The sequence below is a fragment of the Crinia signifera genome, chromosome 1 (assembly GCF_055691185.1).
Source record: "Crinia signifera chromosome 1, ASM5569118v1, whole genome shotgun sequence".
NCBI classification, from domain to species: Eukaryota; Metazoa; Chordata; class Amphibia; order Anura; family Myobatrachidae; genus Crinia; species Crinia signifera.
The window spans coordinates 441381524-441408055 of NC_139217.1; the positions used below are offsets into that span (position 1 = coordinate 441381524).

Here is a 26532-nt window from a genome sequence, read left to right on the forward strand (position 1 = left end):
AAAAAAATTCTTTTCTACCTTGGTCCACGTCCAAAGTGCTTGTCTCTAGCACTAGTGGGGAGCTTGAGTTTCCAAATATTCCCTTCAATCCAAATTTGACAAGCTGACAGAATATAACCTCCTCCCCCAACCACAGCAGAATGAGATGATGGTCTTTGTCCCAGATATATTCATAGACTATAATTTCTACAAAAAGTCAATTTTCAGAAAGCAAATCACAACTCTGGGATTGTATTTTTAGTACCTCACACCTCAAAATGTCTCCACCACTTCACTCACATCTAGGGTAGCACCTTAAGGTTCTGCTCCTTTGTCATCTGTTAATTTATGCTAAGCTCTCTTCGAGGGAGTCTCCATGAAGTGCAGTATGTGCGTAAATGCCAGGCGTTAGTCTGGAACGTAGGACCAACTCCTGGGTGCTATATGCATGACATGTGCTTTATATTGGGCATCACGGATGGTGTAATGGTTAGCATTACTGCCTCACACCACTGAGGTCATGGGTTCATTTCCCATCATGGCCCTAACTGTGTGAAGTTTGTATATTCTCCCCGTGCTTGCCTGGGTTTCCTTCGGGTACTCAGGCTTCCTCCCACAAAAATATGCTGGCTCCCAACAAAAGTAACCTTAGAATGTACATGTGGTAGGAAATATAGATTGTAATCTCCACTGGGGCAGGGACTGATTCTCTGCAAAGCGCTGCGGAATATGTGTGCGCTATATAAATAACTGTTAATAAATTATTTGCATGGTGTGTGCTTTATATGCATGCCATTTTTCAGTCATTTAGGGTAAGCGGAAGCAACATGGCAACAGGAAACTACTTTCACCTCAGGTTTCTGCCTGACATTCCTTATGTTCTTGGTCAGGTGTCCTCAAACTATTTTGCTCTGGGACCCCATCAGACAATAAAAATAATTACAGGAACCCAGCGAGGTCCTGCAGAAGGTCATAACATGCATCAGCTGTGCATACCTTGCAGTGGTGGGGAGGCGCCGAGTAAATGTGGGTGCTGGGGGTCTCCGGGGGCTATTGCTGCACTGCCCTGCCTAACCCTCCACTTCTCGCTGCGTCTGTGGCCAGGACCCGCAGATAAACCTGTCTGCACTTCTCTTGGCTTCTGCAAATGAAAAATCTCCCTCACAACATTGATGCCACCTTACAGCAGACCATTTTTAAGGTGGTGGTGGTGGTGGTGGCAGCGGTAACAGATGCAGCGGCAATCGCAGGGGTAAGGTAGAGTTGGGGTAGTTTAACTTTTCTAGTTACACCACTGACATGCACGGCAGCATTGTGGTGGCACAAAATGATGGGAGGAGTCTAAAATAACAGACAATTCAACAGATTTTTCAGACTTCTTGAATCACTGACTGAGATTAGAAAAGTCATCAGCCTGATGGTCAGCAACATGAAGTTGCGACCCCATGCTGAGAAGGTCCGGACCCACAGTTTGGGAACCGCTGTTCTAGACCTATAGGACAGCCCTGATCATTCCTCTGCAAATTTTGGTGTTTTGTTGTTTGTTTTTTTTGGGATGGGAGGTTGAGTTCTGCAAGGAGGAGTTCTGTGAGTCCTAATCCAGTATTGGCTGTACACTAAATGTGTATTTATATTAAAGCTCTTTTAGATGGCAAACTGACCTCATGGCTAGTGATAAGTCTTCTAATGATACTAGTGTCAGACTGCAGGCTTCTCCCCTGATTTCACGGTGAGCTCTCTGTTATGGATTAACCTGCTGCTTCTGTTAATATGTCATAGAACTGCTGGTCAGACTGGAACTTTGATCCAGTCTCTTTGATTAGTTGTACTGGGGGCACAAAGCGGTTTACATTTTTACATTTTGAAATATGCCAGAGTGGCTCATCAGTCATTAAACGTGGCTTCATCCCGTTTTGCTTGTTTTGAGTTGAACATAACAGTAACAAGTAAATGCATTTCCCGTGATACAGTCCAAAGTTTATTTAAAATAAAACCAATTGTTGTGATGTTCATTCTGTTGCATGACGGTCATTATAATTGAATATGATGTGTTGTTTATTATGTTGCTGTAAAACGGATAATCTTCCTGTATACCTCGGTGCAGGTGCCTGCCTGACTTCCAAAGGCCCTTTGCTGCCATCTCTTTAAATTGAATAGCCCTCAGTGTCACAAAAGTTTTGTTTTTATGTGCGTTCTATTCTTTGAATTTTAAAAAAAAAATGCAAGATTTGTAAAAAATTTGGGTACTTATGTAGTAACTGGGCTGCCGATTTTGAAATCGGGTCCATCGCATCGCATCGCACCCGACCAAATCGCATGCGATGCGATGCGATGCGATGCGATGGACCCGATTTTTCCATAGGATTCAATGTTAAAATGGACCATTTTAACATGGAATTCAATGGGAAAAAGGGGTCCTTTTCATACCCCTACTATCCAAGTGGGCATGGAGTTGGATATAAACCTGTGGCGAGCGTAGCGAGCCACCGAGCCCGAAGCGTGGCGAGCCCCGCGAGGGGACACAGAATACCGTCCCCTCGCGGGGCTCGCTTCGCTCGCCACGCTTCGGGCTTGGTGGCTCGCTACGCTCGCCACAGGTTTATATCCAACTCCATGCCCACTTGGATAGTAGGGGTATGAAAAGGACCCCTTTTTCCCATTGAATTCCATGTTAAAATGGACTCAGTCCATTTTAACATTGAATCCTATGGAAAAATCGGGTCATCGCATCGCATCGCATCGCATCGCATCTGATTGTATGCCTTAACTTAAGGCATACAATCAAAAAATCGGCAGCCCAGATACTACATAAGTACCAAAATTTGTTGTGCAAAATGAAATATTGCAGTATGTGTCCTCTTACATCTAGCCTCAATACAGGTCCAATGCAACTCCAACACCATCAGTGTCTGCTTGCCAAAATGCATCTAAAGGCTGCTCAAAACACCAAGTTTGAGCGGCTTTCTGCTTTAAGTCGCCCAGTGTGTACGGCCCAGCGGTGAGCGGTGATACACGCTCCCACATCATTGCCGGGAACGCTGCTCATCTGCTGGTATTACTAGCAGATGAGCAACTTTGAGAACGGCTTTGCATAGCACTGCACTATGTAAAGCCATCTGTCCCTGCTGACAGCACTGGGCAGGGGGGAAGTGGCTCAGTGTGTATGCACGGAGTGGCTTTCCCCCCAGCGATGACAGCGGTCATAGCTGTCCATACATCGCCCAGTGTGTATGGACCTTTATTCTCAATGCAATGTGAGTAGGACACATCAGGAGACTGTGCTAATGCCATTTTATATATTGTGTGCGACTGAGTCTGTGTACGAAGCACAATTGAACTTGTATTGGAAAAAATCTAGGCCTGCTACATTATAGCACTTTGTGCGACGATTCAGAATCTCAGCCGCACAAGTGTCAGAGATATGCCCATGTACATCTAGCCGCCTTTCACGTTGTGACAGCTTTTTCCATTCTTATGCAGAAACAGCGGTAGTCACAAACAGAATCTAGACACGCCACATATTTTAATCAGCAGAAGTTGCTGGAATGTTATATTTGCTCCAAAGAAGATGCTATTTAATAGGAAAAGTTGCAATAAAGACACCTGAGCTACGGAATCACACGGAGCTCACACGTTTTCTGTAACATAACTTGTATCTAGGGATGCCAATCCCGGGGCATTTTTTCAATCCCGGGATTCGGGATTGAAAAATGCTCAATCCCGGGATTCCCGGGATCCCCGGGATTGGCTTCTCTAATAATGAAAAGAAAAAGTGTCCCGTCCCCCGAAAACTTCCCGCCCCGCATATCTCAATAGAAATACCTAATAAGTCACCCCCGACAATCCGCAGTCACTTACGGAGGTGGGGACATGCAGGAGCAGTAGTCCTCCTCCTGCGGACAGGCAGCGGGCTTGTGGCTGGGCAATCGGGATCGGCACAGTGGTGATCTGTGCTGACAGGCATGCTGGCGGCCGGGCTGCGCAGCGTGACGTGATGTCAGGGGTCACGCTGCACAGTCTGGGCGCCGCCATGCTTGGCGCCGCCATGCTTGTCGGCACAGATCACTGTCCCGAACAGCGGCACTGCCGGTGGCACAGGTAACTGGTCTGTAGCAGTCAGCCGGGCAGCATCTGAGCCATATAGGTGCTCAGCGCTGCCCGGCTTTTTTAAAAAAAAGTGAATTTTACACGGGGTACTAATCCGAAAATCCCGGGATTGGGAGCTTCAATCCCGGGATTCAAATCCCGCCAATTTTAGGCCCAAATCCCGGGATCCCGCCGATCCCGATCCCGGGATTGGCCTCCCTACTTGTATCGCATGGAGGATAGATGTATGTGGACAGATCTGTATGTCACTTTAGCATCTTCCTCGTGCGTCCTAGTCACATCTTATTGCAAGTAAGACGTATTTCTGGGAGAAAAGACGCCCGACGCTAGCAGAGTCTCACGTCGCCTTGCATGCTTGGCGCGACTGCAGAAATGATTATATAAGGACACATCTGTAGTTTGTGTTCATTGTATCCCAATTCCTCAGCCTCACAGTATGGCCTGTGACATTTCTGTACAGTGATTTTATTTGCCACTGCATCTAGATTTTTTTTTCCCCCTTCATATAAATGAAAGGAAAAATCTGTATAATGTTTAAAATGGTCCCCTAAAGTGGCAATAAAGGGACAGGGGTTTGCAGACAAATCCGTGCTACACTTCCCGCCCGTGTAACGCTACCACTGTACACCTCCACACCTGTGTTTTGTAGGCAATAACGTGGCTACATGTGTGCTCCCAGATTGGATGTGTGCAGTCAGACTCCACAGCGTGATACATTTCTTGGGGATATATGGACAATAAACTGTTATTTTGGGGGGTGGGGGGGTGGTTTCGTTCAAGTGGTAAATTTTCTCGTATCCGACTTTAATTATGCAGTTTAATGTATACAGACACACAGTAGACAGCCATAAACACTGCTGGATTTAGAACCATTGCAGCATTCATTCTTGCAGGCCCTGGTTGCACCTGTTCTTAAAAATCATGCTTATTTATTGCTATCCACTTTAGCCAACAAGCTGTTCTTAGTTAACAAGCGTCTTTGCTTTGTCAGCCCGCAGGGTGTTTTGTAGACATTTTTTTTTCCATACAAAAGCACGAATGTCATCTGAATACGCCAGTCTAGACGTTATTGCTGGGGACTTGAGCAGAATGTGGGTCATAGCAGGCCGTGGAATCCCTCTCTGCATTATACACACTACACTCGATTTGCTTCCATTTGTGCGTTATTATTGAGTTATCTCAATAGACTGCACTTATATTCACTGGTACGATGGAAAGTTGTCACTGCGTCATATTTTAGAAATGTTTTCACTTGAGCTTGACGTATTAGATTTCATGTGACAGGTGTCATTGATTGATCTGCTCATGGAGTGTGTAAATATTTAACCCCTTCCTGACAGAGCCAGTTTTTGCGTTCCTGACAGAGCCCTTTTTTTCAAATCTGACATGTATCACTTAAGTGGGGATAACTTTTTTTTGCTTTTACTTATCCCAGTGATTTTGAGATTGTTTTTTCGTGACACATTGTACTTCAAATTAGTGGTAAATTTGGGTCGATACAGTCTGTGTTTTTTTGTGAAAAATACCAAAATGTCGGAAAAAAATGGAAAATTTAGCAATTTGCAAAATGTTAAATTTTCTGCTTGTGAGACAAATAATCATACCACTCAAAATAGTTAATAACTAACATAGACCATATGTCTACTTTATGTTTCCATCATTATTTCAACTTCCTTTTAATTTTTTTGGACACTAGGAGGCTTACAATATGAATAGCAAATTCTCAAATTTTCAAGAAAATTTCAAACACTGATTTTTTTAGGGACCAGTTCAGTTCTGATGTGACTTTGAGGGACTTGTATGTGAGACACCCCCATAAATGATACCATTTCAAAAACTGCACCCCTCACAGTATTCAAAACAGCATTTTGGAAGTTTGTTAACCCTTTAGGTGTTTCACAGGAATTAAAACAAAGTGTAGGTGAAATTTCAAAATTTCATTTTTTTTGCAGATTTGCAATTTTAATACATTTTTCTAAGGAACACAGTACATTTTACTAGAGAAATGTGACTAAAAATTGATTCCCCCAATTCTTTTGTTTTCATAAATATCCTATATGTGGCCCTAGTGTGCACGTTGACCAAACCACAGGCTTCATAATAGAAGGAGCACCTACTTGATTTTCGAGCCTCCTTTTTATGAGATTATTTTTTAGGCACCATGTAGGTTTCTAGGCACCATAAGATGCTAAAAGTTAGGAACCCCCCCACAAGTGACCCCATTTTGCAAACTACACCCCTCAGGGAATTCATCTAGGGGTATAGTGTACATTTCAAACCCCCAGGGGTTTCACCAATTGTGGTACAACTGGGCAGTGAAAATGAAAAATTAAATTTTTTACACAAAAATGCAGTTCTGGCTCAAAATTTTTCATTTTCAGAAGGTATGAAGGAGAAAAAGCACCCCAAAATCTGTGCCCCAATTTCTCCCGAGTACGGCAATGCCTCACATGTGACCAAAAAATACCAATAGGTTGCATGGCAGGACTCAGAAGGGAAGGAGTGATTTTTGGATTTTGCAGCTCAGATTCTGGTGGAATTTTGGTGGGTGCTATGTCGCATTACCAAGACCCCCCAAGCACCAATACAGTGGAACCCCCCCACAAGTGACCCCATTTTGCAAACTACACCCCTCAGGGAATTCATCTAGGGGTATAGTGTACATTTCAAACCCCCAGGGGTTTCACCAATTTTGATACAACTGGGCAGTGAAAATGAAAAATTAAATTTTTTTACACAAAAATGCAGTTCTGGCTCAAAATTTTTCATTTTCAGAAGGTATGAAGGAGAAAAAGCACCCCAAAATCTGTGCCCCAATTTCTCCCGAGTACGGCAATGCCTCACATGTGACCAAAAAATACCATTTGGGTGCATGGCAGGACTCAGAAGGGAAGGAGTGATTTTTGGATTTTGCAGCTCAGATTCTGGTGGAATTTTGGTGGGTGCTATGTCGCATTACCAAGACCCCCCAAGCACCAATACAGTGGAACCCCCCCACAAGTGACCCCATTTTGCAAACTACACCCCTCAGGGAATTCATCTAGGGGTATAGTGTACATTTCAAACCCCCAGGGGTTTCACCAATTTTGATACAACTGGGCTGTGAAAATGAAAAATTACATTTTTTTACACAAAAATGCAGTTCTGGCTCAAAATTTTTCATTTTCATAAGGTATGAAGGAGAAAAAGCACCCCAAAATCTGTGCCCCAATTTCTCCCGAGTATGGCAATGCCTCATATGTGACCAAAAAATACCAGTTGGGTGCATGGCAGGACTCAGAAGGGAAGAAGTGATTTTTGGTGGTGGAATGTTGGTGGGTGCTATGTCGCATTAGCAAGACCCCCAAAGCACCAATACAGTGGAACCCCCCCACAAGTGACCCCATTTTGCAAACTACACCCCTCAGGGAATTCATCTAGGGGTATAGTGTACATTTCAAACCCCCAGGGGTTTCACCAATTTTGATACAACTGGGCAGTGAAAATGAAAAATTACATTTTTTTACACAAAAATGCAGTTCTGGCTCAAAATGTGTCATTTTAACAAGGAATGAAGGAGAAAAAGCACCCCAAAATCTGTGCCCCAATTTCTCCCAAGTACGGCAATGCCTAACATGTGACCAAAAAATACCAGTTGGGTGCATGGCAGGACTCAGAAGGGAAGGAGTGATTTTTGGATTTTGCAGCTCAGATTCTGGTGGAATTTTGGTGGGTGCTATGTCGCATTACCAAGACCCCCCAAGCACCAATACAGTGGAACCCCCCCACAAGTGACCCCATTTTGCAAACTACACCCCTCAGGGAATTCATCTAGGGGTATAGTGTACATTTCAAACCCCCAGGGGTTTCACCAATTTTGATACAACTGGGCAGTGAAAATTAAAAATTACATTTTTTTTACACAAAAATGCAGTTCTGGCTCAAAATTTTTCATTTTCAGAAGGTATGAAGGAGATAAAGCACCCCAAAATCTGTGCCCCAATTTCTCCCGAGTACGGCAATGCCTCACATGTGACCAAAAAATACCAGTTGGGTGCATTTCAGGACTCAGAAGGGAAGGAGTGATTTTTGGATTTTGCAGCTCAGATTCTGGTGGAATTTTGGTGGGTGCTATGTCGCATTACCAAGACCCCCCAAGCACCAATACAGTGGAACCCCCCCACAAGTGACCCCATTTTGCAAACTACACCCCTCAGGGAATTCATCTAGGGGTATAGTGTACATTTCAAACCCCCAGGGGTTTCACCAATTTTGATACAACTGGGCTGTGCTAATGCAAAATTACATTTTTTTACACAAAAATGCAGTTCTGGCTCAAAAATTTTCATTTTCATAAGGTATGAAGGAGAAAAAGCACCCCAAAATCTGTGCCCCAATTTCTCCCGAGTATGGCAATGCCTCATATGTGACCAAAAAATACCAGTTGGGTGCATGGCAGGACTCAGAAGGGAAGAAGTGATTTTTGGTGGTGGAATGTTGGTGGGTGCTATGTCGCAATAACAAGACCCCCAAAGCACCAATACAGTGGAACCCCCCCACAAGTGACCCCATTTTGCAAACTACACCCCTCAGGGAATTCATCTAGGGGTATAGTGTACATTTCAAACCCCCAGGGGTTTCACCAATTTTGATACAACTGGGCAGTGAAAATGAAAAATTACATTTTTTTTACACAAAAATGCAGTTCTGGCTCAAAATTTTTCATTTTCAGAAGGTATGAAGGAGAAAAAGCACCCCAAAATCTGTGCCCCAATTTCTCCCGAGTACGGCAATGCCTCATGTGTGACCAAAAAGTGGCAGGACTCAGAAGGGAAGGAGTGATATTTGGATTTTGCAGCACAAATTCTGGTGGAATGTTGGTGGGTGCTATGTCGCATTAGCAAGACCCCCAAAGCACCAATACAGTGGAACCCCCCCACAAGTGACCCCATTTTGCAAACTACACCCCTCAGGGAATTCATCTAGGGGTATAGTGTACATTTCAAACCCCCAGGGGTTTCACCAATTTTGAAACAACTGGGCAGTGAAAATGAAAAATTACATTTTTTTACACAAAAATGCAGTTCTGGCTCAAAATTTTTCATTTTCAGAAGGTATGAAGGAGAAAAAGCACCCCAAAATCTGTGCCCCAATTTTTCCCGAGTACGGCAATGCCTCACATGTGACCAAAAAATACCAGTTGGGTGCATGGCAGGACTCAGAAGGGAAGGAGTGATTTTTGGATTTTGCGGCTCAGATTCTGGTGGAATGAATGGTGGGTGCTATGTGGCATTAGCAAGACCCCCGAAGCACGGTGAAATTATGAACCTAATAATCCATAGATGTGTGGTATAATTTAAAACACTCCTTTATACATAGGCCGGGTTTGTCGGGGCAAGTGTCACACTGGAAAATAGTTTGCTTTCTTATTCCCTTTTTATAGCAAACTTTGCACCTTTTTTGTGTCCTGCCCTTTTTTCCAGTGGAGGGGATTTCATCAGGAAAATGCTGCCCTGGTACAATACGGGGGCCAGTACTAGAAGTACTGGGGCCCTCTGCCTGCTGGTTCCCAAATATTAGGCCCTTTATGACTTCCTCTTGAAAGTGCATAAATGTTCCCCTCTGGCCGGTAGAACGGAATAGCACGTAAGCGTTATACAGTGCCATCTGGATGATATACACGGCCAGCTTCTTGTACCAGATTTTTGTTTTCCGCAGGGCACTGTACGGCTTCAGTACCTGATCTGAAAGATCCACTCCGCCCATGTACCTATTGTAATCCAGGATACAATTAGGTTTTGAGGTGTGGGTACTGGTACCTCGTACAGGGACGGAGGTGGTACTGTCTCCGTGAATTGTTGTCAGTATAAGGACATCCCTCTTGTCCTTATATTTGACCAACAACATATTTTCGGTGCATATTCCCCTGCTTTCACCCCTTCTCATTACTTGGGCAATGTGCGTTTTTGGGAGGCCTCTTTGGTTCTTGCGCACAGTACCGCAAGCTGCTGTACCTCTTGAACCAAGGGCCTTAAACAGGGGGATGCTGGTGTAAAAGTTATCCACATAGAGGTGATAACCTTTATCCAGGAAGGGGTGCACTAAATCCCAGACAATTTTTCCACTAACACCTACGAGGGAGGGGGGGCATTCTGGCGGTTCAATTCTTGAATCCTTCCCTTCATATACCCTAAACCTGTGGGTGTACCCTGAGGTGCTTTCACACAGCTTATACATTTTTATGCCATACCTTGCCCTCTTACTGGGAAGGTACTGGCGGAATTTAACCCTTCCTTTAAAATGTATAAGGGACTCGTCTATGCAAATGAATTTATCTGGGATGTACATCTCTTCAAATTTGGCACTGAAATGATCAATGACCGGCCTGACTTTAAATAGCCGGTCAAAGGTGGGATCATCTCTGGGTGGGCACTGTGCATTATCGTTGTAATGCAAAAATTTAAGGATCGTCTCAAATCGAGCCCGGGGCATGGCCATACGGTAAAATGGGGTGCTGTACAGAACATCTGTACTCCAATATTGCCTAATTTCTGGCTTTTTTACTATGCCCATATGAAACACCAGACCCCAAAACGTCATCATCTCTACTGCATCTACAGGGGTCCACCTAGCAAATGATGACGTGGGGTTTTGAGCAATAAACTGCTGGGCATATAAATTAGTTTGGTCCACCATTAAATTTATAATATCATCAGAGAAAAATAATTTGAAAAAGTCAATTTCTCTGAGACCTGTGGAATCAAATTGGATTCCTGGCATGGCCAAAAACTCAGGAACCTGGGGCTCAAAATTGTCTGGTGGTGGGGTCCATACGAGATCAATTATTGGGGGGGGGTCTCAGCTGCTCTACGGGGGCGTCTTTGAGGGGGTCCCTCATCACCAGAGGAGGAAGAGGAGCTTAAGGCGAATCCTTCAAATTCCCCGCTTGCATCACTGGCTGTGTCAGAGTCAGAAGCAAGCATGGCATATGCCTCCTCTGCTGAATACATTCTTCTGGATGACTGGGATGACATTTGGGATGCCATTTTTATTTTTGTGTTACTGGTAGTGAAATGTTTCAACACGTGTATAGTGTAGGGGGGGTACAAACTTTATTTCAACCCGGGGGGTATGTAGTGTGTAGTGTGTATGTAGTGCAGAAAAAAAAAATACTTTATACAAAAAAAAAAAAAATTGAAGGGGTTAAAAAAAAAAAAAATTGAAGGGGTTAAAAAAAAAAAAAAAAAAGGTCCTGCGCCAAAAATTGAGCACAGATGTTGGTCAGTATCGTCCGTCACTGAACAGCGCTCAAAGGCAACAGGAATTTGATCAAAAAAAAAAAAAAATAGATCAACCCTGTGCCGAAAAAGCTGATCAGTGATGTACGTCACTGATCAGCGCACAGTGGCCACAGGACACCCACAAAATCACAGTGTGTGTAAAAAAAAAAATTTAAAAAAGACCCCACAGCACCCACAAAAAAAAAAAGGTGATCAGTGATGCGACACTGATTACCAGTGAGGGGCAGCAGGTGCACAACCTTTGGTGCAACTGGCAGCAACTGACAGGTATATATAAAAAAAAAAAAAACCTCTGCACCCCCAAAAAGTTGCTGATCACCTCAGATATAGTGATCAGCACAAAAGGCGGGGGCAGCAGACACAAAATTTAGCACTCTCTATCACTCTGTCACTATCTCTCTCTATCTCTCTATCTCTCACTATCTATCACTCTATGACACTGCAGCAGCAGCACTGCCAGTTATATATATGAAAAATAACCCCTGCACCCCCAAAAAGTTGCTGGGGGTGCACAAAAGGGGGGCAGCAGACACAAAATATAGCAGTCTCTATCACTCTCTGTCACTATCTCTCTATCTCTCACTATCTATCACTCTATGACACTGCAGCAGGTATATATATATATATATATATATATAAAAAAAAACCTGCACCCCCAAAAAGTTGCTGATCAGTTAATTTATACTGATCAGCACAAAAGGGGGGGCAGCAGTCAGTTATATAAAAAATATATAGCACAATCTGTCACTATCTCTCTATCTCTCTCTATCTCTCTCTCTATCTCCCTATCTCTCTATCTATAACTATAGCACACTGCAGCAGCACAAAATATAGCACTCTCTGACACTATCTCTCTCTATCTCTCTATCTCTCTCTATCTATCTATCTCTCTATCCTAACGCTAATACACTGCAGCAGCACAAGTTCACAACACAGGAAGTCACAAGTAGTAACAGGATCCAGGAAGCATCCAGCACACTACAAGCAGTGATGAAGCAGTGATCAGGTAAGTATTTTGCTCGGTTCAGGTCAGTAAATGGCGGCAGCTGGGCACGGTGACCGCACTGCACGCTATTCCAGACCGGAATGGCGTCTGCAGTGCAATCACCGTTAGTTTAAATCCCCCTCCTTGGCTGTGATTGGTCCGTCGGTCCGACGAACCAATCACGGCCTTTGGGGGCGGGCGGGGTGACACCAGTGTCACCCTTACACCCCGCGGTGATTGGTGCTGTACTTTACAGCACCAATCACCTCCGATCGCGTGTCACCGGCGAACGTTATTCGCCGGTGACACAGAAAACGCTGTGAATGGCTGTTCACACTGAACAGCCAATCACAGCGATCGCCGACGGGGGGGCGGCATCGCAGCCCCCCCTGGGCATGCAGGGACATGTCTGCTGTCAGGGACAGCAGACATGTTGAAACTGTCACCGCGTCTATAGACGCGGTGACAGTTACAAGCCATGACGTACATTTACGCCATGTGTCGGGAAGTACTTCCCGACCATGACGTAAATGTACGTCAAATGTCGGGAAGGGGTTAAAATATGACATGAAAGAGAACCTATGCATTATGCCTACAGTATATCAGAACTAGCGAATAAAAGAAAGATGGAGCATTGATCGGTATTTTTTATTTACTAAAAATTATTTATTCCAGTTTCATTTCATAATTGATTAATTATTTTTGGTACTTCCTCATCTTTGCAGCCACAGCTTACACTACAGAACTTGCGTATACTTGCACCACCCTGTGTCCATGCCACCCTCCTGTGTCCACCCCACCATCTATTACCTCTAGTAGTGGCAAGCGAAGAGTGGTGATTGAACGATGCTATTTTGAAAGTGGCTAACGTAACTGGTGTAAATAAGCTGCAGCCACAAAGATGAGAAATTGCCTTTTTTTTTTTATTGCATATTAAACTTTGCCTTATTTTTAAGTCTTTGTCCTATATCCTAAATTAGTGAGTTAAATAACATATAGGCCATATTTTTTTGAGACCATGAAACGCTGTGGTGCATATTGGGTTCCAGAATGACATTGGTGCTGAAAACTCTTAATTAGTTTCTTACCTCCTGTAATACTGTCCAGTGTTCTTAAGTGAAAAGTCAATTCCGTAGCGCCTGTATCAGCCACATCACATGTATAACGGTTTATACGCTCAATGTCCTGCTGATACTTGTCCCATGGAATTGTTGTATGCACATGGCATCTCCAAATTGGATGCCACCTAACAGGAAATACACGGCGGCACTCAAATGGTTCAAAGCCGGTGTGGCTTCTTTATCAGGGTGCAGAAGACAAATTTGAAATCTTGGGAATTATCCATGTCTCTGGTGTCCTTAATTTTTAATAGTGGTGCCATCTCCAAAACACATATATATATATATATATATATATATATATATATATATATATATATATATATATATATATATATATATATATATATATATATATATATATATATATATATATATATATATATATATATATATATAAAAATTTTTTTTTTTTTTTTTTTATTATTTTTATTGTATTTGCTGTTCAATTGCATACGAGAAAACCTTCAGGTCCAATTTTCATATGATTTTAAGACTTGTACATATAGTGTTTACTTGTTGTACACATTTAAACATATTGGTAGTTTGATAGAAAAGGTTAATATGTTCGTAAATATACCAAAATAAATCCACTTATCCACAATTAGTTTTTATTTTTTGCGTTTGTGTCCTGTTGCATGGATTATTATTACTGATCCCGCATGTAATTGCTGTTGCGGTCTGTATTGTTTTTTTATTTTTACTTTTGTTTGTTTTTGCCTTTTTTTTTTTTGGTCCTCCTTTTGAATCCATTGCACGGTTCTGCCTGACCAAGTTACTGAACAAATTCACATATATATATATATTTAAGAGTGTAAAAATAAAATAAATCTTCGTGCACCTGGAGCAGATGTCTTTATTTTCAAACAGACCAACTCGATCAACTGGTGCTATTGTAAAAAATGTTACAATGATTACAGTAATGGCTGGATGGAATGAATGATTTCATACCTATTAAAATACCTTATAATGCCCTGCTGAGCCCTTAATTAACAACGTATTGCCTATATATTTACGTGTGAATATTTAATGAAAATAGGAAATACTATTAAAGAAGGAAAATGATTTGAACAAATTGCTCGTTGGAACTTTTAAAGACCCCCAAAAAAATGGCTGTGGGCTCTGTGAAATTACAATATTAAAGTATTTGCAATATCTCGACCCTGCCAGCACAAACCGTTGCAGAACAGATTGACTTGTCTGACGCAGCGTTCTCACCGCATCGGTAATAAAATGTGTTTTAGGAGGCAGAGAAGGCCTGGCATTTTTTTTACGACTCTCACTAATAAAAATATTTGTCCATAAAAGTTCAATATGTCTAAAATAAAAGAATAAAATAAGAAATCGTTAGCTTATGCAGGGTTAGGATGTTTGGTCTGAAACCACAGGAAAATGGTGTTAGCAATGCTTTAGAGAGTTCTCTTCACTTAAAGAGAACAGCGAAGAGATCTAATAATCTAGAGACCACATTTTTATAAAACAAACGTATGCATTAAGTGCAGAAAAACTGTATTGTGGTTTCTCAGGGTTACATAAGGTTTCTCCAGACAAGCTTCTCTCCACCTCATATCGTATATGACATTACATTTTCTCTGGGAGTTCTTACCAAAAAACTAGCAGCTTTACGGCCCCGGGGGTTTCTTGCAAGATTTTGTCAGCAGACCTTTAAATTGATTGAATTATGCAAAGCTATGCGTAAACAATCACACACATTGGACTAATGCAATTGAAAGGTGAAACATTTTATTCAGAGGAACCTTAAGTTCTTCCTTACATTATATCTTAAGCGATACTACGGCACTTATGTTCTAGGTGTGATATTGGTGTGGGTAAGTCAGCAGTAAATATATGTATGTATACGGTTTATATGGGGGGGATATACTGTTCCAAACCGCTTAATGAACAGACTTGATCATTTTTCCAAAGCGGCCTGCATAAGTTCCAATTCTTCTTTTCATCCTGACGGACAGGAGAACAGTATTGCATTGATTATGATGGTTGTGTCCCTGCGATCTGCATTTCTATAAGGTATGCCCTATAGAAATGTTTTTTTCCCGTAGGAAAAAAAAATCTGTAGACGCTGGGTGGGGTGCTGGCAGGTTTTAGTTAATTAAGGCACAGCGGAGACAAAAGTGTTTAGTAATGTTAATCACTTTCACTTTTCCGATGAATAATCAGCTTGCCTCTGAAGTTAGCTATTGGGCTGGGAATGTGTCAACTGTTAAATTGGGATCTAGAGACACCAGAGTTAAATATTAAACTCCTAAGTGCTTTCTCTACTGAAACAAGCCATTCAGATCATCAATTAAAGGCGCTTCATTTTTACATTTTACACCTGCTTCTTCAGATGACACGCTGTATGAGAGAGAGACGAAGCTTAATTCTATAGAAATAGGTAATGGATTGCTTCCTTCTGCAGTGAGCAGAAACCTTGTGCTAATAAATGTTTTGCTTTTGTGTTTTGTCAGGATATTAGCACAGTAACTGGAGTTCCAGAGGAGCAACTGAAAATTAGAAAAGTCAGAATTTACGTCCCCGCCAGGAATACCATGCAGTCTGGAGTCCAGAACACGAAGAAATGGAGACTGGATTTTGATACTCGGGAGCGCTGGGAAAATCCCCTAATGGGCTGGGCATCAACGTAAGTGTCTTGGCAAAACCACCTAAGATTTGTATGAGGATATAAAACTACACACCAAAAACGGTACTTGTGGATTATCACGGCTCCCACGATGGCCATCGTATGCGAAAAAATCGCATCGCATACGATTTTTCACTGAAAAGCATCCAAATGCATTGGAATTAGTATGAAACATGTTCAATGGCCCCCAAATGGCATTTTTGAGGCTGTACCACCCCCACTATCAACGCGAACCCGAAGCGTGGCGAGCGGCGGCGGTACGCGTCCTACGACCTTTTCATACCCCCACTATCCACGTCGGCGTGGAGTTGAGAATAGAAAGTGTGGCGAGCCCCGCGAGGGGACACGGATACCTTCACAGGTATACGCGTCCCCTCACGGGCTTCACAGGTGTCCGCGTCCCGTTGCTGCGCTCGCCACGCTTCGGGCTCGGTGGCTCGCTGCGCTCGCCACACTTTCTATTCTCAACTCCACGCCGACGTGGATAGTGGGGGTATGAAAAGGTCGTGGGACGCGTACCGCTGCCCCTCGCGGGTTCGCTGCGCTCGCCACGCTTCAGGTTCGCGTTGATAGTGGGGGTGGTACAGCCTCAAAAATGCCATTTGGGGGCCATTGAACATGTTTCATACTAATTCCAATGCATTTGGATGCTTTTCAGTGAAAAATCGTATGCGATCGCATGCGATTTTGGCAAAAAAAACTGTAAAAATCGCATCGCATGCCACTATATATGGCATGCGATGGGAGCCGTGATAATCCACAAGTACCCCAAAAACAACCACAGTCTAACAATTTCTTTATTATGCGTTAAGGTTAATCCACCGTTAAATTTTGCAATATCCACACATAGGGGATTTATCTATGCTGAAATAACACTAATGTACTTTTTGGTTCATCATCAAAACTTGTTTATAATACGCCACAAGTTCTGTAGCAAGGAACAATTCCATAAATTGTAAGATACATTAACGTGCAAGTCTCAGGAGAACAGTTGAACGTCAAATCAATGTGGGCAAGAGAAATGTGACCAGCATAAGGCATTGAATACTCCCCAGTCCCCTTCCCACTGCTGTTGAATGCCACCTCTCCTACACAGAAAATGAGCCCCCTCTTTGCACCAGCAATGATGAGTCCGATAGGGAACACAACATTCAGTCTACTTGGCTTATCCCCTTGAGTGCCAGGTGGGTTTGTCAAAATAAGTGTGAGAATGGCCCAGCAAACATTTCAATTCATCATAATGACCTGTAATGTTTACCATATATTGGAAAATAAGCTTTTTTTTTTTTTACACAACATTTTTTATTTGAATTTATATAACAAATGTGAGCGACTGGCAATTTTTGCAGATATTTTGCGCATCTCTCACAGAGAGGTTGGCACTCAAAAAGTTAAGCAGTACAAGGTCAAAATACCGACATATATAATGTACAGGTGAAACAGTCAACATGACTGTGTTGACAGGTCGCGAGGTCGACATGGGTATTTTCACTGTTTTTTGACCTGACATGTGCTGACAGGCGGTATTTCATGCCCTACCATCCACTAGGGCGTGGCGGGAGAATAAAATAGTGTGCCGAGCGCAGCGAGGCACCGCGCCCGAAACATTGCGAACATTCGGGTCAAAAAACAGTGAACAAACCCATGTCGACCTGTCGACCCAAAGTCATGTTGACAGTTTCACCTGTACATTCTATATGTCGGTATTTTGACCTTGTACTGCTTAACTTTTTGAGTGCCAACATCTCTGTGAGAGATGCGCAAAATATCTGCAAAAATTGTCAGTCGCTCACATTTGTTATATAAATTCAAATAAAAAATGTTGTGTAAAAAAAAAAAGCTCAATTCTTGGGTACGGGCTCTTATTTTGCACGGCTACAAGCTGGAGTTTGCAATACAACCACCTCACAGGTTTTTCAAATCAGGCCTTCCAGTGGACCAAATGGTTTTGCAGCACGCAATCCAAAAACTGGTACAGGCCAGAGTAATAACCCCGGTCCCTCCCCTGGAAAGGGGGCAGGGTTATTCAAATTTATTTGTGGTCCCAAAACCGGACGGGTCGGTTCGCCCAATACTGAACCTAAAATCCCTGAACCCATTCTTGACTGTAACCAAGTTCAAGATGGAGTCCTTGCGGGCCGTGATAGCGGCACTGGAGGAAGGGGAGTTCTTGGCATCTTTGGATGTGAAGGATGCCTACCTTCACATCCCAATTTGGCCACCTCATCAAAAATATCTGAGGTTTGCGCTGCTGAACGATCACTATCAGTTCCGCGCACTGCCGTTCGGCCTGTCCTCAGCCCCGCGCATATTCACCAAGGTGATGACGGAGATGATGGTGGTTCTCAGGAAGCAAGGAATCTGTGTCATACCATACTTGGACGACCTGCTTGTAAAGGCGCGGTCGTCGGAGGAGCTGCAGGCAGCCTTACAGATTACCATACAGACCCTGTCGGGTCACGGTTGGCTCCTGAATTTAGCAAAGTCCTCTCTGATCCCTTCGCAGAGACTCCAGTTCCTGGGGATGGTGTTGGACACGGCTCTCATGAGAGTGTTCCTGCCAAAGAAAATATTGTGGCCATTCAACAGCTGGTCACAGACTTGTTGAAAACCCCCCAGGTGTCAGTGCACCAGTGCATTGTTCTTTTAGGAAAGATGGTGGCCTCCTTCGATGCCCTCCAATTCGGGAGGTTTCACAGCAGGATTTTCCTGCTCGATCTCCTGAGCAAGTGGTCCGGTTCACATCTTCAGACGCATCGGAAGATTGTGTTGTCGTCTCGGACGAGACTGTCACTCCAGTGGTGGCTCCACACGCCCAACTTTCTGGCAGGACGAAGGATTGGCATCCAAAATTGGGTCTTAGTCACCACGGATGCAAGCCTCCTGGGATGGGGTGCGGTGACCATGGGTCAGTCCTTTCAGGGCAAATGGACCCTCTGGGAAACACGTCTCCATATAAACAACTTGGAGTTACATGCTGTGTATTATGCACTTCTGGAGGCGGCCCCTCTCCTCAGCAGGCATGCGGTCCGCATCCAATCAGACAATGCCACTACTGTGGCGTGTCTGAACAGACAGGGCGGAACCAATGTTCCCTCTAATTTTACGAAGGCTGTGTGCGGCAAAAGATTTTGGCTGTGCAACTTTGGAAGGAAATTTAAATTTTTGTGCATCACTTATATATAACTGGAAAATGACGTTCAGAATTTGTGTTAACTTCACTTCAAAATGATATTAAACATTTAAACATTCAAAACACAGCAGACAATGTAGTTAATGGGTGAAACACACATTAATTGAGTCCAAAACTGCAAAAAGGGATCACTGCTGCTTTGCGCGCTCTGTTGTAATGTCTGTGCGCACACTTGTCGAGTTGTGTGCACGCGCACAGCTTAGAGGGAACACTGGGCGGAACCAACAACAGGTCCTGCATGCAGGAAGCAACAAAGATCCTGTCCTGGGCAGGAAGTCACTGTCGGGCTCTGTCTGCCATTTTCATACCCGGGGTAGACAACTGGGAAACCGACTTTCTCAGTCGCCACGAGCTTCACCCCGGGTAATGGAGTCTACACCACCAGGTATTCAGTGCTCTGGTGGCTTGGTGGGGGACCCCACTAGTAGACATGATGGCATCGAGACACAATTGGAAGGTGTCCAGATACTTCTCCAGGGTGAGAGACCCACAGGGGGAGGGGGTGGACGCCCTCTCAATACCGTGGACGTTCAGCCTGATTTACATCTTCCCACTGATCCCCCTTGTGGCTCGGGTACTAAGGAAGATAAGGAGAGACGGAGCCGAGGTCATTCTAGTGGCTCCAGACTGGCCAAGAAGAACATGGTATCCAGATCTTCTAAGTCTCTGAAGGGACTCGTGGCGTCTCCCTCTGCAAAGAGACCTGCTCATGCAAGGTCCGTGCGTCTTCCAGGCCTTAGAGCAGCTTCGTTTGACGGCCTGGAGGTTGAGCGGCAGATCCTAACAGAGAAAGTATTTCACACATCTGTCATCAAGTGCTAGGAAGCCGGTGACGGCAGCACATTACCATCATATCTGGAGGAGATATGTAGGATGGTGTGAACAAGGAAAGTTTGCTCCAGCGGAGTTCAAGCTTGAAAGATTCCTCAGATTTCTTCAATCTGGCTTGGATCTGGGCCTACGTTTAGGCTCTTTGAAGGTGCATGTATCTGCACTGTCTGTCTTTTTACAAAAGAAGCTGGCTAATATCCCTGACGTGCAGAAGTTCTTCAAGGCATCTTGCACATACAACATCCTTTTGTAGCCCCTACTCCACCATGGGACTGGGATGTCGTTCTGACGTTCCTGCGATCCTCCTGGTTCGAACCACTGGAGGAAATAGATTTGAAACCTCTTACGTGGAAGACGGTGGTCTTAGTAGCCTTAGCCTCGGCTAGGCGGGTCTCTTAGCTAGGGGCGTTAACCTGCAAGAGCCCTTATTTGATCTTCTATGAAGAGAGGGCGGAATTTACGCACTAATCTGCATTTTCTTCCTAAGGTGGTGCCAGCATTCCACTTGAACCAGCCAATTGTGGTTCCTACTAGTGGCCCTCAGTTTGAGGTGCCGACATCTTTGGGTGTGGTTCGGGTTCTCTGGGTATATGTCCGGAGAACAGCAAAATTAGTTAGACTGTAGGGCTTTTTGTCTTATATGATGCCCAAAAAGTCGGGCGTCCTGCTTCTAAGCAGTCTATTGCACGCTGGATCTGTGCAACCATTAAACAGGCTTATGTGGTGGCGAAGCTTCCTATGCCTGCTGGCATGAAAGCCCACTCTACTCGTTCTGTGGGGACCTCCTGGGCGGCTGCCCGAGGAGTGTCGGCCTTACAATTGTGTAGGACCGTTACATGGTCAGGTCAACACACCTTTGTCAAGTTTTACAAAAATTGATGCTTTGGCCACTGAAGATACTCAGTTGGGGAAAGCGGTGCTGCGGCAATCTCCGCACAATCCAGCCCGTTCTGATGTCTTTGGTATATCCCAATCGTTATGAACGAATTCCCTGTATCCCATAAGAATGTAAGAGAAAATAGGATTTTAATACCTACCGGTAAATCCTTTTCTCTGAGTTCTTATGAGATACAGGGCGCCCGCCTCTGTGCGGAGTTTTGCCTTACTCACTCTGGTGAGCCGTGGACCACTACTGGGTCCTTCCATTACCCTGTGTTCCTTAGTGGTCACAAGGGTGGAGGTTACCAAGGTAACCTTTATCATTCACCGCGTGTATCTCAATTGTTCACGAGTGTATGTTGTCATTTAGGTGACATTTCTTATCAAGCTGTCCCAGTTGGGACACAAAAGTTTTCAAAATGTTGTCAATAGTTGACATATTCATAAGGCTCTGAGGCTTCCACGTGCTCTGTGGTCGCTACAGTGATCTCTGTATGTTGAAAGTTATGTCTGGGTGTGCTGGATGAATCTCACCACGTTAAATATTACACATATTCCTCTGATATTGTTCTTCTCCTTCGGCACAGTTTTCTAGTAACTAGAAGGAGGGGAGCAGAGGGGAGGAGCCAGTACACCCAGTGTAAAAGTTTATAGGTGCCTGTCTCCTACGGAAACCCTCTTTACCCCAATCGTTATGAACGAATTCCCTGTATCCCATAAGAACTCAGAGAAAAGGATTTACCGGTAGGTATTAAAATCCTATTTTCCAAAATGTTACTTAATGATTGTTGTTGACAGAAGTGAATGCGCATTTCCCTAGCTACAGGTCACAGAGCCGTCCTTCTTATTGCGTTATTATATTGCTGCTGTGCAGGTCTCAACCTTCTCATTAGCAACAGTAGGGCAAAACAAATACAAAATGATTAATAGTCAAAAGCAAAGCTTGCTAGAACAAATGGTTTAGCATAATGCAGAAGATATGCAGCTAATGTCTGGGGCCATTTACCGGCAGTGGTTCACATTAAAAGACAAGTAAATCCCAGAACTGGAACCTTTCATAGTTTTATCTAGTGGGAGTTTCTATAGAGGTATAGTTTTTTTTTAAGTGAAACATAACGACTCGCCTTTGTATGTATCTGTCTAGCACATGATTCCCCTAATCCATACCACATCCTATGCGTCTTATCTGTACCCAATTTGGCTGAATATGTGTTGTGCGTAATCAGTATGTTACTTTGCACGGACAGCATACACCTGGCTTAGAAGTCCTCTCTGGGAAGCATTTGCCTATTTTTAGATTCTGTTGTGTATACGGAAACAAAATTTGCAGCATATGGAAATGTTGTTGGTGAAACAACTGTGTTAGAGAAGACTAGCTCTGCCATTATATTATGATGTTACTATTGATATGTGATCAACATCTAATATCTGTGATCCGCCTGTCTGAGCGGTCTAGATCTCATCAACATCCACCCAGAGCAGGGGCAACTAGACATGCCTGGGTGGACGATTTAACCCCTTTATTATATCAATACCATATTGAAGTTCCACCACTTCAATATGAAAATATCGATCGGATTTAGCGTTTACCTTCATCCCTTGTACACGACTATTATAGCAGCGCATTTAAGCAGTAACATTTTAAGTTTTGCCCTTAAGCGATTTGACCCCATTTAGCCTGACTACCAATCAAACCTAACCATCTGCGCTATCACCTAAATATGCAACATATTGGCAACAGATCTGAGTGCTCCATTGTAATTCCCCCAATTTCAATAAAATCTTGACAGATTGTATGTAAATTGGGCATGTTTTTTAGATCTGATTCCGATCCAATACGCATCATCCCCGCTGGTCGTTTTGCAGATCCTACCTGCTGCAGTCAGGATTTGAAAACGATCCCTTCAACTGGGTACAAATCGTGATCAGATCGTATGCAGATCGTGAGCAGATTGTGTGTTCCAACCGATCGTGCGACCATCGTATGATCGTCTCACGATCTGCTCATGATCGTTTTGGTGTTTACCCTACATTAGGGTGAGTGCGGGGTCTGCCCATGTGCACCACACTGTGTAAGAACATAGGTTTCTTACAAACTTTTTTCCTAATTGATTTATCTTGTCTGCCGCAGTGCCGATCCGTTATCTAATATGGTTCTGAGCTTCACTTCTAAAGAAGATGCAGTCGCCTTTGCTGCAAAAAATGGTAAGTGATGTGAGTGAGCTATAGTTTGGGGCACTGTCCGTTCGCTATGTCTATGCTCCTGCCTACAGTATATCTTATTGGCTTAGCAGTGGTTAGAAGAGTAGCACCAGGCATAGAGCGTAAATTACAGGTAACAAAGTTTTACCAAACTTATTTTGAATTAGCTACAGTACCATTGTTACATCATTACATTACTTGGTTTCCCCCTTTTGGCAGCAATTTATTCTAAAGCTGCCAGGCCTGACTAGAAATGTGGGATAGTCTTTGAAGGAGATTTGGCAGTGTTAGTAAACAACTTCTAAATGATTGTCAGACTGCAGTGGCCCTACTCTTGCATTAAAGAAAGTTCCAGACGCTACACGTAACTCTCATTTAACGCCCATAAAATGATGGAAATGGTTCTGCATTAAATAAGCAGTTTCCGAAGATGTTTAACGGTAATCCAATCATTTTTGTATTAGTGCTTTTTTTGGGGGGCGGGGGCGGGGGGGGGGGGGGGAGGGGGACAAAGTTTATCATTAGTTAGTGACCTGGTTGCCCAGATTTTGTTAGGAAAGAAACATGAATTATCCACTTATGTTGTGTACGTAATAAGCCTGGAAACCTTGCAGAATGAGGATTATGTGCTAAGTTTCTAGTTTCTGCATCTGAGACAACTACTACAGGCCCCGTACACTACAATGATATGTCTGACCCTGAAGTTGGATACAATTTCCCTTGAACTCCCCCTGGACCTTCCTGGGAACGATTCCTTCCGATTTTGTACTTTGTTGTCATTTTTGCATAAGATATATCGGTACTTATGTAGTATCTGGGCTGCCGATTTTGTGATTGTATGCCTTACCTTAAGGCGTACAATCAGATGCGATGCAATTTTGCATAGGATCCAATGTTAAGAAGGTCCTGTTCATTTCCCCACTATCCAAGTGGGCATAGAGTTGATTTTATATAGTGTGGCGAGCCACCGAGCCCGAAGCGTGGCGAGCGAACGCATATTTCTTAAAAAGTATTCTGTGTCCCCTCGCGGGGCTCGCCACGCTTCGGGCTCGGTGGCTCGCTACGCTCGCCACAGGTTTATATCCAACTCCATGCCCACTTGGATAGTGGGGAAAGGAAAAGGACCCCTTTTTCCCATTGAATTCTATGTTAAAATGGACTCAGACCATTTCAACATTGAATCCTATGGAAAAATCTTGACAATCGCATCGCATACGATTTGGTCGCATGCGATGCGATTTCTAAATCGGACGCCCAGATACTACATAAGTACCGATATATCTCATGTGATTGATCAAGCCCAGCTAAATAGCATGAGATATATCTTCTGTTCTACAATTGTACCATAAGATATGGTACAATTGTAGGGCTGGATTAGGGGGATTGGAAATGCCAGTTAAACTTCCTGCGATATATTGCATGCACAAAAAGCACTCCTTTTTCCATCCAACGCCATGCGATTCCGATAAATCAGTGATCCAGTATGAGCAATCTAGGTGCTCCGAACCAACACTCACTGAACATCGGATTGGATGGAAAACACATCCGACTTGGTACTTTACAAACGATCTATCGGCCCGAAAGGTCCTAATCGAATGACATCATGCAAAGTAATTGTATTGTATGGGGAGGAGGAAGGGTCTGAAGGCTGGCAAGTTACATGTAATGTTCACCTTAGCATCGAACCTTTCTTATGGTTTTATATATGGGCCTCTCATACGTCACTATGTGTGCTGCTTCTCTGTAGTTGTGACCCTTCGCTAATTAAAATCATCATAAAACTATTTTTATGCTGCAGTTCTCTCCGTGCAGCGGGAATGTTTACATATTCATTATATATAAATTGTTCCTTTGAGCCGCAGATCCACATGAACGAACGTAACTAGCAGCTAATTTACAGAAATATAACATACCGAACGTTTTCTATGTTTAGCTTATACTCTCCCTCTGTTTACATATGCCCGAACTACAGTATATTTAATTTTTTATTTTTTTTTTTATAGGATGGAGTTACGAGCTTGACGAGAGGAGGATTCCAAAACCAAAATCCAAGTCTTATGGAGCAAACTTTTCTTGGAACAAGCGGACGAGGGTATCCACAAAATGAATTGTTATTGGCCGTCCGTAAGTCTGACTATGAGCGAAGTCAGCTGTCCTGTATTTATAGAACAAGTATAATACAACTCTTAATCTCCTAATAAATATGACCTTTAAACTACAAACACATCTTGTGGTGTCTATTTAAAATGTTTTTGATGTTTCAAATTGAGCCTTTGATAAATTTATCTATATATAGAGGCGATTTAGGGGAGTTCATAGCTCTAGGAAACTGTTGAACGCCAAGTCCGGTAATAGATCGAGTCCAAATCAGCTGCAGCATTCAGTAATGTGACAGTATTTTCATAGACATCCAGTAATCCATCAAGAGACATTCTTGCTTTGTTCTACCTCCTGTACTCAGCAGTGGGTCCTCTTATGTTTCCTTCCTCGCTCTTTACAGTCAATATCGATATGCTTTTATCGTTTTCATTGTCACCTCGGTCCAGGTTCATTTTTAAGTGATGGTATACTCCAAAATCACTTAAAGCAATGAAGAATGCCTATAAATCGGCTACTCCATTGGGCAATATATGAGATAATGCCCTCCTTGCTGGCAATATACTGTAGGAGTAGTTGACTATAGAGATTTTTGTGTGTGTTTTAGTGTTTCTCTGGCGAGGTGCTATGCAAGGGGGCAGGTCGAAACTAAGGTGGACTCGGAGAGAGATGCTTGTTGGTAATATCCCAAGGTGCATTTTGGGTGTTGATTGTCATGCTGAAGTTACTTAAATGCAGGGGTGAGGGAAGATGGAGGGCGTTACCAGTATAATAATTTTCTTTTCACACCTTGGTAGTGATAATGGAGTTATGGAGATATGGTACTTGTTTAGTTTCACGGCAGCAGCGTTTTAGTCCCACGCTACGGGATCGGTGGCTCGCTACGCTCGCCATGCTATCTAAAATCAACTCCATGCCAACGTGGATAGTGGGGGTATGAACCATTCACGTTGGCATAGACTTTATTTTAGATAGTTTTCCGAGCGCCGGACCCAGAAGTAGCGGCCGGCCATGCTGCCGCCGTGAAACTAAACAAGAACCAAGATATTGTTGCGTTTACCACTCTGACTTTTCCTGACAAGCTACTAACCAATCCACGCCAGTCAAACACCGCTTGTACCATGTCAGTTAGGAGCTGGAACTTTATCTTTCCACTTTGCCACTCTCCAAATCTTAATACAGTTGGAGATCATTTCATTCATTCTGCTGGTCGGCCATAT

At 43.5% G+C, this 26532-nt stretch overlaps 1 protein-coding gene across 1 annotated transcript in view; it reads left to right on the forward strand.

The window, feature by feature from the left end:
- The window catches only part of NDUFS4 (NADH:ubiquinone oxidoreductase subunit S4), a 119616-nt gene extending 94179 nt beyond the window's left edge, over window positions 1-25437 (forward strand). The window contains exons 3-5 of the mRNA XM_083153738.1: window positions 15938-16110; window positions 23145-23218; window positions 25219-25437. Coding sequence (XP_083009864.1) covers window positions 15938-16110; window positions 23145-23218; window positions 25219-25322 — 351 coding nt within the window. The 3' untranslated portion in view covers window positions 25323-25437. The remainder of the gene's footprint in view (window positions 1-15937; window positions 16111-23144; window positions 23219-25218) is intronic.
- Window positions 25438-26532: the final 1095 nt, after the last annotated feature.